The following is a 12,917-nucleotide window of genomic DNA, read 5'->3' on the forward strand; positions in this document are numbered from 1 at the left end:
CCTAATAAGCAAGTTACAGGTGATGATGGCAAAGAAAAAGTACTGAGATGATATGAGGAAGAAACCTTGAGAGGAACCAGACTCAAAAGGGAATCCATCCTCATCTGGATAATAAAAGAATCCCTTTCATTACTGTGTATTGTATGGTCAAAATTTACAATTGCATAAGCAGGAGATTCGTTTTAATTATAACATAAAGTCTTTCTTGTTGATATTACATATTCTTATTAATCTGAAGTTCTATTTTATCTTGCTGTCTTACTTTTATCATTATAATTTAGTAGTGACATCAGTGTAGTAACATACAAGCCATAATCTGTTGCACCCGTGGTTGTCTGTCTAAAGTATGCTAGAGTTTGTGATAAGGGCATGTAACTGTCTGCGGTCTTTGTGGTTTGGCTGCAGGCTGCTATCCCACTTCTGAAAGTCCCTTAAATTCAACTAATGTTGGTGTCTATTAGGGTCTTCAGCAGGAACCAGTAAAGCACACATCAACCTGACTTCATTTTATTAAGTCAAGTTAAGAGAATTTTATTGTCATTTTGACCATCTATAGCTAAGGAAGTGCATAGTTAAATGAAACAATGTACCTTCAGGACCCTGGTGCTATATGAAGAGCAGAGCTACATAAGACAACACGGGATTATGTGATAAAACGCCGATTCACAGGAAGTATTAGTTGATTCCCATGAAGTTGCTTTGTGTAACCTTGTGAAAACAGTGCACAAGAGACACAAGAGACAGTGTACACAGACAATACAATAAATGACAAGACAGCTATGGAATAAAAACACTGTCAATAATAATCGTACGTAATTCAAAGCATTGTGTGTAAATTTTAATTTAGTTGTGCGTAATTTAAAACTATTGTACGTAATTATGTTTTTTGTGAAGTTGGATCCCAAAATCTACGGCCACGACAGTTTACAGATACGAGAATTTGAGTGTTTGTTCAAATACAACTCCAAAATGTACGACTATGACAGTTTACAGACACAATGCTTGTTTTCACAACACCTCTTTTTTATACACGAAAACGGTCTGCGAAACAACTGTCAAAAATACGTCATCACGTTCACAGGCATTACTATCCGAGGGAAGATGAATCGATTCCACGAAGCGCGCATTCGCCCTGCCCTCTTCTAAACCACTCATAGAAACCACTGGTGCCGAAATGGCGGGTTAGTTATCACTAATAACAGAGAGAATTTTGTGCTAACACTTTAAAACAATGGTCTGTTGGTAACGAGTGACTATGCAGGAAGTAATAGGTAGTACTGCATTAACACTGAGCTTAATACTACTAACTAATATGGAAGTAAGATGAACTAAGCAGTATAAGTAATAGCATAGGGAATCGACCCCCGACCCTGGAGCTGTGAGGCGAACGTGCTAACCACTAAGCCACCGATATGTTTTCAACCAATTAATCTTGAATGTCCTTTAATACCACCCATATCATAGTCTTTAACCAGCTGTGATTTCTTAATATAATGAGTTTTGTTTTTCCACAGAAATTGGAAAACTTTGTCTTTAACCTAAATTGAAGAGATGATAGAGTCCGTTGATGAGTGAATGGGAAGTAGCTCACATTTTTTAATATTAAGGGTAAATCCTGAAGCTTTAGGGAAAATCGAGACTGAATTTAGGGCAACATCAACCATGAATTTATTCTTTAAATGGATTGCTGTGTCGTCTGCAAATTGACTAATTTTAAATTCCTTTAGATCCCATGCAAATCGGCGTTATGATTAATGAGTAATATAAGTGATTGAGTGGCTAGAATAAACAGTTTGGGAGAAATCAGGCATCCCTGCATAATACCACGGAGCACTTCAAACCTAGGAGTTATACTAGGATTCAGGGATACAGAACTATATGTCAGTATAAAACATCTTAATTATTTTACAACAATTACTCCCAAAACCTAAAAACTCTAAGATTTCAAATAAAAAAGTATGTTCAACCGTATCAAATGCCTTGTAAAAGTCAAGAAATAAAATAAAAAACATTATTTTAAAGTGTTAGCACAAATTTCTCTCTGTTATTAGTGATAACTAACCCGCCATTTCGGCACCAGTGGTTTCTATGAGTGGTTTAGAAGAGGGCAGGGCGAATGCTCGCTTCGTGGAATCGATTCATCTTCCCTCGGATAGTAATGCCTGTGAACGTGATGACGTATTTTTGACAGTTGTTTCGCAGACCGTTTTCGTGTGTCAAAAAGAGGTGTTGTGAAAACAAGCGTTGTGTCTGTAAACTGTCATAGTCGTACATTTTGGAGTTGTATTTGAACAAACACACAAAATCTCGTATCTGTAAACTGTCGTGGCCGTAGCTTTTGGGATCCAACTCCACAAAAAACATAATTACGTACAATAGTTTTAAATTACGCACAACTAAATTAAAATTTACACACAATGCTTTGAATTATGTACGATTATTATTGACAGATTTTTTATTCCATAGACAGCTATAATGTCTGTCACCCACTGTGTGAAAGCAGGACTAGATGTGTCCCAAACTGCATGAAATTTGCAGATAAACATATCTAATTACTATGCACTGTATAACACTCTCCACGCTCCAGCAAGAATTATATGTACAAGATGGCCAAAGGTTTTTGGACACGTAGCTATTAGATTAGATTAGATTCAACTTTATTGTCATAGTGCAAGGTAAATGTACAGAGCCAATGAAATGTAGTTAGCATCTAACCAGAAGTGCATAGATGGCTTATTTACAAGTGGTAGTGTAATAAATAAGGGTATGAGGTTATACAGAAGGTGTAGTAATATTTACATATAATGGAATAAGGGTATTGCACCTACAGTACAGTATATGTGGTTATTTTTTCACCAAAACTTTTACGCACTACATGCTTCAGTGACGTTTTGAGTAGATTGGATAGATCGATCAATCCAGACATCCATTCTCTTATCCTACTGAGCCACAGGAGGAACCAGGAGTCAATCCCAGGATGCCAGTCCATCTTTAAACACAATCACACACATAATCAGGAAACCATTCACACTTCAGACAAGTTAGAGATGCCAAGCTTACAATGCAGGGACCCGGAGTACCCAGAGGAAAGCCCCAAGGCACAGGGAAAACAGGCAAACTCCAAACACATGGCAGAGGTGAGTAGGCTTATTAACAGCAAAGGTTACAAACAGTGCCACTGAACTCTTCCATACTGCTGCCAATGCCTATGTAGATTGCTTGTCTATGTGCTTGATTCTATAAAACTCTTAGTAACATGTGTAGCTAAAACTCATGATCTCATTACGTAGAAGGGGTGTCTACATACTTCTGTCCTAATAAGTGTTGGAAATTTTAGTGGTTTGCTAAAAAAGGTGAGTGGTTACACAAGCCCTACCCCAACTCAGTTCCCTTTTCAAAAAAGAAAACAGCAGGATGTTCAACAGGGTTTCTGTTTCTCTCAGACTAACTGCTTGTCTTTGACCTCATAGCTCCTCAGACACAAAGGTGGATGTCATGCACATATGAGCCACCTTAACAGAGTAGTTACTAAATTAAAGTTGTGTCTTGTCCTGTTTTCAATGATATGTCCTGAGGTCACCTGCTATTAAATGTTTTTTTAATGCTTTAATCCAGGATGTGATATGTGCCTCCTGTTAAGCTCTTGGTAGGCCAAAAAATGTGTGACTCTGTATAATGAATTGTAAAATTAAAATTGGTTGCTTGAACCTTGTGAAACATAATAAGGTGGGTATATTAAGAGAGGGACTGATGCTTCAACTCAGGATATAACGTAATGAAGCAGACAAAAATAAATGACACGAGTCTAGACGGGTCTAGAGGGTAAAAAGAAAAACAGGATGTCTTCAATGCAAAACATCTCAAGTTTTAACAGAGGAACTAGGCTCAAGTGGCTCTTGATTTAATGTTATATGATTTTGTTTCAAAGTTCTAGCAATACTTTTACTTTTTAGAGGACAGGAGAATAACTTTCCTATGTTGGGTAAACATTTTCACAAAAGAGAATCTGTTAGCACCACGTGTGTGTGTGTGTGTGTGTGTGTGTGTGTGTGTGTGTGTGTGTGTGTGTGTGTGTATGTGTGTGCGTGTGCGTGTGCGTGTGCGTGTGTGTGTGTGTGTGTGTGTGTGGGTATGTGCGTGACTGACTAGAGAAATCAAAAACAAGAAAAGGAGAAGACAGAAGACACAATTACACATTAGGCTTTGTTGTTCCTTGTGAAACAGTAAAAACATTACATAAATAGATACGGATATTCAAAAAACAAGAGGGATTAGGCCAAAGGTCAAGCTTCTCATTCTCTCTGGGCTTATTAACAAGTTAAAAGCAACTGTGATTCCGGTGGTTAATACAGCACTTAATTAGTTAATAAAATAATTTTTCCTATGTTAACATTATTTATATGATGCATGAATCATTTGGATTGGAAACAATGCTAATGCCAAATACTGTTTCATACACAACTACTTTTTTTTCCGAAGAATGGTTTCTAAATGGGAAGCTAAATCATGCCCCATGCGATTAAGGATTTACAGTACATGCAAATTTCCTTAAAATTCCAGAACACCATCAAAAGGCCCATGCTTGTATTTCTTCCTCTCTGAAAACTTTATTTCAGTATTAAGAATTTTTCAGTAATAGTAAGTACATAGTAATTCATGGAGCCTAATTAACCTGAGGCTTAATGTCTGATGTTTCCTAATTAATCAGATTTCAATCCAAACAGCACTTCTCATGGTATATATGGAATCAATAAGTACTGCATATAGCAGTATTTAAAACCACAAATGCGGAGAGAACCTATGCTTGGAAGATTACTGAATGACACTATATACTGTTTATCACTATAATCTTGATGAGTGCAATACTTGAGTCGTTTGATTTACACAATCATACACACGATCTACTGTAATTTGAATAAAATGCACACTCGTTGTGCTTCTACATTGAGGATAACTAACCTAAAATGCCTAATGAGTTTGAACTCAATCTAACATTCCAATTAATAAAATCCACTGTATAAGGATAATAATAATACTAATTATACTAAAGTACTTTTAAAGCACTTAAATATTAATTAGATAAATATTTCTTAGAATCTTTGCTCTTAGCAGCATAACACACTGTTAATTCGCTGCTTTGTAACAGTAATTATTCATTTGAATATATTGATATCACTATGTGAGTACGTTCTGCATCTATGACAAACTTCATACACAGGAAAAGAGAAAAAAAAATACATGCACGTCACAGTGTGGTTAATCAGAGGTTTAAAAGCTTCTGCAACGCACAGAGTGTTAGACAACAGACCTCAACCCAGCTGCAACCTTCTCACCTGTGAACTCTGGGACAGCTCTGTACATGTAAGTAACATTTAACAGTAACTTTAAAAGAAAAGAAATACATATGCAAATAATTACAAGGGAATCTCATTTAACTGCTTGAAGATTGCTTAAGTTAGAAATTTGTTTTATCTAAAATCTGATATTATTCTGCTATGTGGTGGCTGAAAGAATAAGCTATTAATGTTTACATGTTTTCTTACTGTTTTTAGATTTCTGAAAAGTTTCCCGAGAAACTTCAGAGAATAAACATGTTAAATATGACTGACACTTTGGCTAGCTTTTTTTCACCAGTCACTCCAACAGTAAGTAGAATCTAAAGCTGCATGCTCAAAAATCACCATCTACATTTAAAGCTGAAGCTCTCTTTGTATGTTGATTACTTGAATATTTGAAATAAATGTGTCATTAATCTTCGTTTATCTGCAGGAAGATTACGGCAGTGGTTCTGGGAATGGGGATTATGAGTTTGACAGCCCTTGTGATAAGAGTTTTGTGCGACACTTCCGAATGTTCTATGAACCCCCTTTGTACTTGCTCATCGTCATCCTGGGCTTTGTCGGGAATGCGCTGGTGCTCTGGATCTACACACAATTAAAGAACCGTCTGAAGACCATGACAGATGTGTACCTGCTGAACCTTGCCTTAGCTGACTTGCTCTTCTTGTGTACGCTTCCCTTATGGGCAGTGGATGCAATGAAGGGCTGGTCATTTGGCACGGCTCTGTGTAAGGGCACATCGGCGTTGTACAAGATCAACTTCTTCAGCAGCATGTTTCTGTTGACTTGCATCAGTGTGGACAGGTACATCTCAATTGTGCAGAGCACCAAGGCACAGAACTCCAAGGAGCTGCGTTTGACCTGCAGCAAAGTGGTGTGCGTGTTTGTCTGGGTCCTGGCCATCATATTGTCCATCCCTGAGTTTCTCTTTGCTCGAACCAAAGTGGACTTTGAGGGCAATCATTTTTGCACCATGGTCTACTGGAACAATGACAACAACCATACCAAGATCCTGGTCCTGGCTCTTCAGATCAGCATGGGCTTCTGCATTCCACTCCTAGTCATGATCTATTGCTACTCTGTCATCATTAGAACATTGCTCAAGGCCAAGAACTTTGAGAAGCACAAAGCTCTGCGTGTCATCCTGGCAGTTGTGACTGTGTTTATCATCTCTCAGCTGCCATACAATAGCTTGCTGGTGGTGGAGGCGGCACAGGCAGCAAACACCACCATCACAGACTGCACCGAGGCCCAGCGCTTTGACATCGCCACGCAGGTCATGAAGAGTGTGGCATACATGCACAGCTGCCTCAACCCATTCCTTTATGCCTTCATTGGGGTGCGCTTCCGAAAAGACCTGAAAAAGCTTTACAGAAAGTATGGATGCACAACATCCAAATCCGGCAAACATGGAGGTTCACTTCGACCTTCTGTCATGTCTGATTCAGAAAGCACCATGGCTTTCTCGTTGTAAACTCAGCCTTTGGACAGTATTAGCAAGAGTTCAGGAATGAGTTCTCAAAAGCTTGCCAGAAAGTTCATGAATCTGTGAATACAAAGAGACAGATTGCTTCTGGGAAAAAACGGTGCCTCAGACTGAATGCAGGATCCTTTTCTTTTCTGCCAAATACTGAGGCCAGTGAAAAGAAGCAGTGTATCTGTAGAAGCTTGTTAATGAGGGATAATTACACAGAATGTGCAGAGTGATTACATTATTTTCTGTCATATGTTGTATTAAAGAAGGCTTGACTACCTTCAAAGCTATGTAAATAACATCTAGGTGAAATGTACAACTGATTATTTTGTCTGACTTTCAGGACTAAAGGTGTCTCAACTTTTATCGCTGCAAGATCTGTATTTCAAAATTCTGTATTTCCTTTTTCCTTTATCCTTACACTCTTACCTGGAAATCCTTGTAATGCAAAACTGAGCCAATGTGTAAATATGTTTGAAGTGACTTTGTTTTTTATACCATGAATTAAATTTCAATTTTAACTAATCTTTTCAGCTTGTTTTTTTTGGACACACACACACACACACACACACACACACACACACACACACACACACACACACACACACACACACACACACACACACACACACACACACACACACACACATTCAAATTGAATACATAAACACACAATCAAAAAAACATTTTGATGTTTCTTCAGAAGGAGAACTAACATCCCTTGGTTACACTTATTTGTTTACATTGTAGAATGTTTCGTGCAAAGCCTGGTCACACTGTGAGAATAGTACACACTGTGGTTAAAAAAACCGTTGTGAATATGACGTACATCTTTCGAATGTTGTGGCACTTGTGGGTAGGGTCTCCTCTGTAGTGCAGTCAGAAGAAGTGAAAAACAATCTCATTCTCATTTGAATGTTTATTGTGTACTTCTGAACCTAAAACACCTGCTTCCTCATTTTGTTGTTTAATCAAAAATCACTTTTTAAATGTGTCAGTACTCCCATAATTTTAATAACCTGTAATAACCTAACTAAAGTGTAGGTTCTGAGAGCTGAAATGTCTTATATCTCAAAACTCACAACCTAGATATAACCTTATAGTATGTGTATTATATAGAGGGTCAAAATGAATATTGAGTTATTATCAATAAGAGTTAAATATTGAGTTAGTTTTCTTTATGTCAGAGTTCAAACTGGTGGAGGTGGTGTAGTGGTATGGAGAATGTTTTCTTGGCACATACTGTGTTCCTTAATACGAATAAAAAATTATTTTAATATCAGCCTGTCTGATTATAGCTGATTACAACCGTTTATGACCTTGACAACTGACAACATACAACCGTTTATGACCTTGATTTACTTATCGTATACAGTAACAAGTACTCCCTAAATGCTTCCGGCAAGATAAATCCACAAACACGATAATGAGCTCAGTGTACCAGTGAAATGGTCACAGAGTCTGAACCAATACAGTTCCTACAGTTCGGTTAGGAACTGTACAGTTTGTACAGTTCCTAATAAAGTGGCCAGTGAATGTGCATACATTATTATTATTATAAAATCATACCTTAAGAGCAATTTAACCTTAACAGCAAACTGGATCAATGCACTCATGCGCACTCAAGTGTTTAGACAGGTATATGTAGAAAAATATAACAGCAGATACAGCATCATTTTGACAACCTTTGACAAAATAAGACTGTTATCTGTTTAACCAGAAAAGTTTTATATATATTCATTTCATTCCAAATCAAACACTTTAGACTCTAGTGATAATTCAAGTGTAAAGATGTGCTTCATCTTCTCATTTTTCTATGTATATCCGTTTTTTAAACTATTTTTAATTTTTTTAAATAAATTTAGATGTGGATGCATGTCTTTTTACTAATATAATATTTGAAGCTTAAGCATACAGAAAAACAAAATGTTCTACTCTGGTAAGGGTTAGCTGATACCACTGACTGAGATTGGTTCAAAAAAACCACACAGACACACGCATACGTGCGTGCAAAAACATACTACACTCATCTTCGCACGACAGGAAGTTTCAATGGTTTAGGGGTGACAAGTTGAGTCACACACACAAACTAACAGCTCAGTTCTCAGCACTTACAATAACGCTATGCTGTATAACTTACATTATCACACATCATTCTTACTCTCGACACCGAACCCTGGCATAAAAGCAAAAGTACAGGCTATTACTTGAGACATGCTTAAATGCTTATTTATAGTTAGCCAAGAACACATTATGCTACATTTCCACGCTGAAGAGACTAGGAGAGATGGATTTGTCATTTATTTGTACACAGATTACGGACAAATAAACAATATTATACACATCGTCTAAGCAGTAGATCCTAAAATGTAGTGAAATTAAATTTATTCACCTTGGTGAACTGGATACTTAGTTATATCAGGTCTAGGAAATCTCATTGCAAAGGCTCTTTAAGTTGAGTTGCAAAAACATCTTTGAGATGAGTTACCTAGATATGCTGCAAGTACATGCAAGTCTTAGGTACCGAAATGTTTTCTCAGTGCAGGGAATGTGAATCAAACGTGACCATATCTGTTCTGATAAAACCTGAAATGAATCACAGGGGAATAAATAGCTAGCTCATGAAGATTCTACTGTTGCTATAATGTTTTTTTTTTTAAAAGCTCTGCATACATTTGTCATTTCTTTATTCTGCACCACACCAAAAAGCCATAACTAAAAGCCTAGTTTATGATGTATGAGCTTGTACGGTAGTTACATTGTGGAAGCTGCCTCTACCATGTAGTTACATTCTATTGGTTGGTTGTAAGCACCCTTACTAACATTTTTGAGCAGTAGCATTGACCGTAGTCTTCTCTGTAACGTTTTCAGCTGTGCACTGTTAACAAACCAACCTTGGTGTTCTCAAATATCTTAAAAATCTAAACAGCGTCAAAGAACAAAAAGTGCATAAATAATTATTGTGGAGATAATTCCATACAGCAATGGTGTTTTCGTTCTTCAGAAATAACTAAGCTTAACTCAACCTTGTAACATTGCTACAGCTTCATTTTTTGCTCCTGAGTGCTCCACTGTTTTTTTCTTCTATGTGATTAGAAATATATAAGTATATTAAGACAATATTACAAGGTTTATCAGTCTTCATTTTTAGTGTTTATGTGCCTTCCTACTAAAGCCAACATGTGAACTGGCCAACTATAACAATTAAACATGATGTGCGGTGTTATGAACAGTGTAATTTGCATGGGGTTTTCAAAATCCGGTAACTTCCTAATCATCTTTGTCCTTGGCACCATGCTTTAAGATGCGCGTGAACGCCACATAGTTGAAGTTGCCCTTCTTGTCGATATTAGCTTCTCGGAAGAGCTCGTCCACTTCTTCGTCTGTGAATCTGTCACCCATGGTGGTCAGGAGCTCCCTGAGGTATTCCTCTTGGATAAAACCTGGAAGATGGGAAAACACTGTACAATTCTTACAAAGGCTTGCATAAATACATACACCACCTTAAACTTTTGGGTGAACAGAATTATTCAATTTAATTAGAAATAGAAATAAACCGTAACACTTAAACTAGCACTTAAACTTATTTTCCATGTTTGTTTATGTATTCTTAAAAAAGACGGAGCTTTAGATTAATGGTGTCATAAGTATGTGACCGAGTAAACCACTGTTTATGTATTCATTGATAGAGGCCTTTGTTCAAAGCACTTTGTACGTCACCCTGGATAAGGGTCTCTGCCAAATGCCACATTTACACTTGTGACAACCAGAAAGCTCTAGTTCTACAAAATGCATTATGACCACTGCATTGATCTATAATGTTTATTGTTTATTTAAAAGAATTACCTGTTCCCTCCTCATCAAAGCAAGCAAAAGCGTTTCTGATGACATCCTCGGGGTCTGTGCCATTCAGCTTCTCTCCAAACATTGTGAGGAACATGGTGAAGTTGATGGGACCTGGTGCTTCATTCATCATGGCCTCAAGATATTCATCTGTGGGGTTCTTACCTAACAAAAACAGGTTGTATCAATAAGGTTAATTTTAGTCATTTTTTCTTTTCCAATTTATATTTTGCTAATAATAACAAAATGATGTGGAAATATGCTCTTCCTCTGAGCTACACGGTGCTGTCTGCGCAAAGCCAAATAGCTGAATGTGCTTAGGATAACTGGGACCCTGTGTCGAGTATCAGGTCTGCAGTTGTCCTGAAGAATTGGCTTACTATTGGACTGCTGCTGTTGGGTTCTTTTTTGTCCCCAGTGTTGGCAATTTTGCACATATATTAAAACATGTGGTTTTGTAAGTGTAGATCACTGGATACCTGCATTACAGTAAACTCACCAACACCTCCTAACTAAGTCCTAAATATTTCCAGTAAGGATCACCAGGTCTGTGTTACATTTATATCATTTGGCTACTTACAGAATGTCTTGCTGCTTAAATGACCTTATTTTATTTATTAGGGGTTCAGGTTATGAGTAATTATACCAATGTTTTGCAAACCAACTGTTTCCCCCCAAGTAGTCTGTCTGTTAAAAAAAAATATATATATATATATATACACTGTATATGGGCTGTGATTGTGATAAAGTAGTGATTAATCAGGGAAATTGTGCATCTACAGTGTGGCATGTCGTGTACACTGAGAAAGTGTTGGGTCTCATCAGTACTCATTCTTATTTAGTACTAAAACATAATGTAACCATCTGTAAGTGCTTCCTCCTGACGAAGAGGATACCAGAGAACTCGGTGGAAACCACACAAACAGCGGGAAAATATGTAAAAAAACAGACCTGAGAAGCTGGAGCTCTGAGGCAGTAATGCCAAACATCAAAACTCAAAAGAAGGGCAATCTATAAGGTCACAAAACTCTGCCGAATTTTGGCTGTTCCAATATGGAACAATCTCAAGCCCTGAAAACAAGACTAGAAACTTCCATTATTTACAGAGTGTAAAAGGGAGTGGCATTAATTCTGCTGAAATACTAAATATTTTACAAATGATGTTACCGTAAGGACATTCTGGTTTATTTGGAAATAGTAGTCATGATTCTGGACATTTCTGCTGGATTTGAGGGTGAATAATTTGAGTTCCTTTCTTTCCCCTGCCGTGTATTTTATCTGTGACCAGATAACAGGCCGGACGTTACCTAATGAAGCCAGCATGTCATGCAGGTCCTCTTTATCTATGAAGCCATCACGGTTCTGGTCGATCATATTGAAGGCCTCCTTGAACTCTTGGATCTGTGACTGGTCAAACATGGCAAACACATTGGAAGTTGCCCTCTGAGGACGCTTTTTACTGGTCTTCACCTTTGCCCTTTTGCTGGACATTTTACCAGTTTTGTCTTTAAATGCCAAGGAGAAAGGGCTAAAAAACAAAGAAAGAAAAAAAATAAAGGGAAAATGGTATTATAAACGACCACCAGTGATGTTAAACAATGGCAGTATTGGGATAATAATTTAACTTAACATATAATAGATGAAATAGGATTTATTACACTTTCATTGGCTTAGACAGAGTCAGGGTGCTAACTGGTAAACAGCAGCTAGCCACATAACTAGCTTTCTTACTGAAATTTAGTTTTGAACGTAGTGTTACGTGTTTATATAAACTGCAAGATTCTAACAGTTATTTCAATACATGCTTATCAGATTTGCCTGAAGAGCAAATTAGGTCAAGCCAACCACCATAGGTGAGTGAACGTTACAAAAACAAACGATCTACAACTCATACGCACGGATAGTTTGCGTTTGACAATGCACTGAAGATCAGCGGAGATCTACATCTAATACACTCGAGCGATGTAGATAGCGAGCTATGCTAGGAAGCGATAAACAGATATTAAGTCAGCGAATTTAAATGGTTTTCAATATCTTTAACATTGTGAAAGACTTTCGTACACGTTATATAGATAAAAAACCTACCTAACTAGATATAAAAGAAGAGTCACCAACGAAGCCACCAGGACTCTGCTGACAGTCACCCCCTCTAAATGACAAAAATAGTATCGCCCGAGCCCCTCAAACATGACTGGAACATTCCACTATTTACATTACAGGGGTACATTACATTAATAATGTTTACATTGCACTTATTCTAG

The 12,917-nt window shown here is 37.4% G+C and overlaps 2 protein-coding genes across 5 annotated transcripts; one reads left to right on the forward strand and one right to left on the reverse strand.

Moving 5' to 3' along the window:
- The first annotated feature begins 5,261 nt into the window (after positions 1-5,261).
- On the forward strand, positions 5,262-7,338 carry ccr9a (chemokine (C-C motif) receptor 9a). The gene is made up of 3 exons (XM_027169007.2): positions 5,262-5,361; positions 5,553-5,645; positions 5,770-7,338. The coding sequence occupies exons 2-3, from the start codon at positions 5,592-5,594 to the stop codon at positions 6,811-6,813; spliced, it is 1,098 nt and encodes a 365-aa protein (XP_027024808.2). The 5' UTR covers positions 5,262-5,361; positions 5,553-5,591; the 3' UTR covers positions 6,814-7,338.
- Positions 7,339-9,096: 1,758 nt separating this feature from the next.
- LOC113657323 (myosin regulatory light chain 2, smooth muscle minor isoform) lies at positions 9,097-12,887 on the reverse strand. Of its 4 annotated transcripts, none has more exons than XM_027169005.2 (4): positions 12,742-12,887; positions 11,964-12,184; positions 10,660-10,821; positions 9,097-10,274 (listed from the first exon to the last, which is right to left on the reverse strand). In XM_027169005.2, exons 1-4 carry the CDS (start codon positions 12,843-12,845, stop codon positions 10,084-10,086), a joined length of 678 nt encoding a protein of 225 aa, XP_027024806.1. In that variant the 5' UTR covers positions 12,846-12,887; the 3' UTR covers positions 9,097-10,083. The 4 variants fall into 4 exon arrangements, with proteins under 4 accessions (XP_027024806.1, XP_027024807.1, XP_047657137.1 ...); XM_027169006.2 differs by having other exon boundaries at positions 9,097-10,256; positions 12,742-12,886; XM_047801181.1 differs by lacking the exon at positions 12,742-12,887 and adding an exon at positions 12,555-12,577.
- Positions 12,888-12,917: the final 30 nt, after the last annotated feature.

The sequence above is a fragment of the Tachysurus fulvidraco genome, chromosome 1 (genome assembly GCF_022655615.1).
Source record: "Tachysurus fulvidraco isolate hzauxx_2018 chromosome 1, HZAU_PFXX_2.0, whole genome shotgun sequence".
In the NCBI taxonomy this organism is placed as follows: domain Eukaryota; kingdom Metazoa; phylum Chordata; class Actinopteri; order Siluriformes; family Bagridae; genus Tachysurus; species Tachysurus fulvidraco.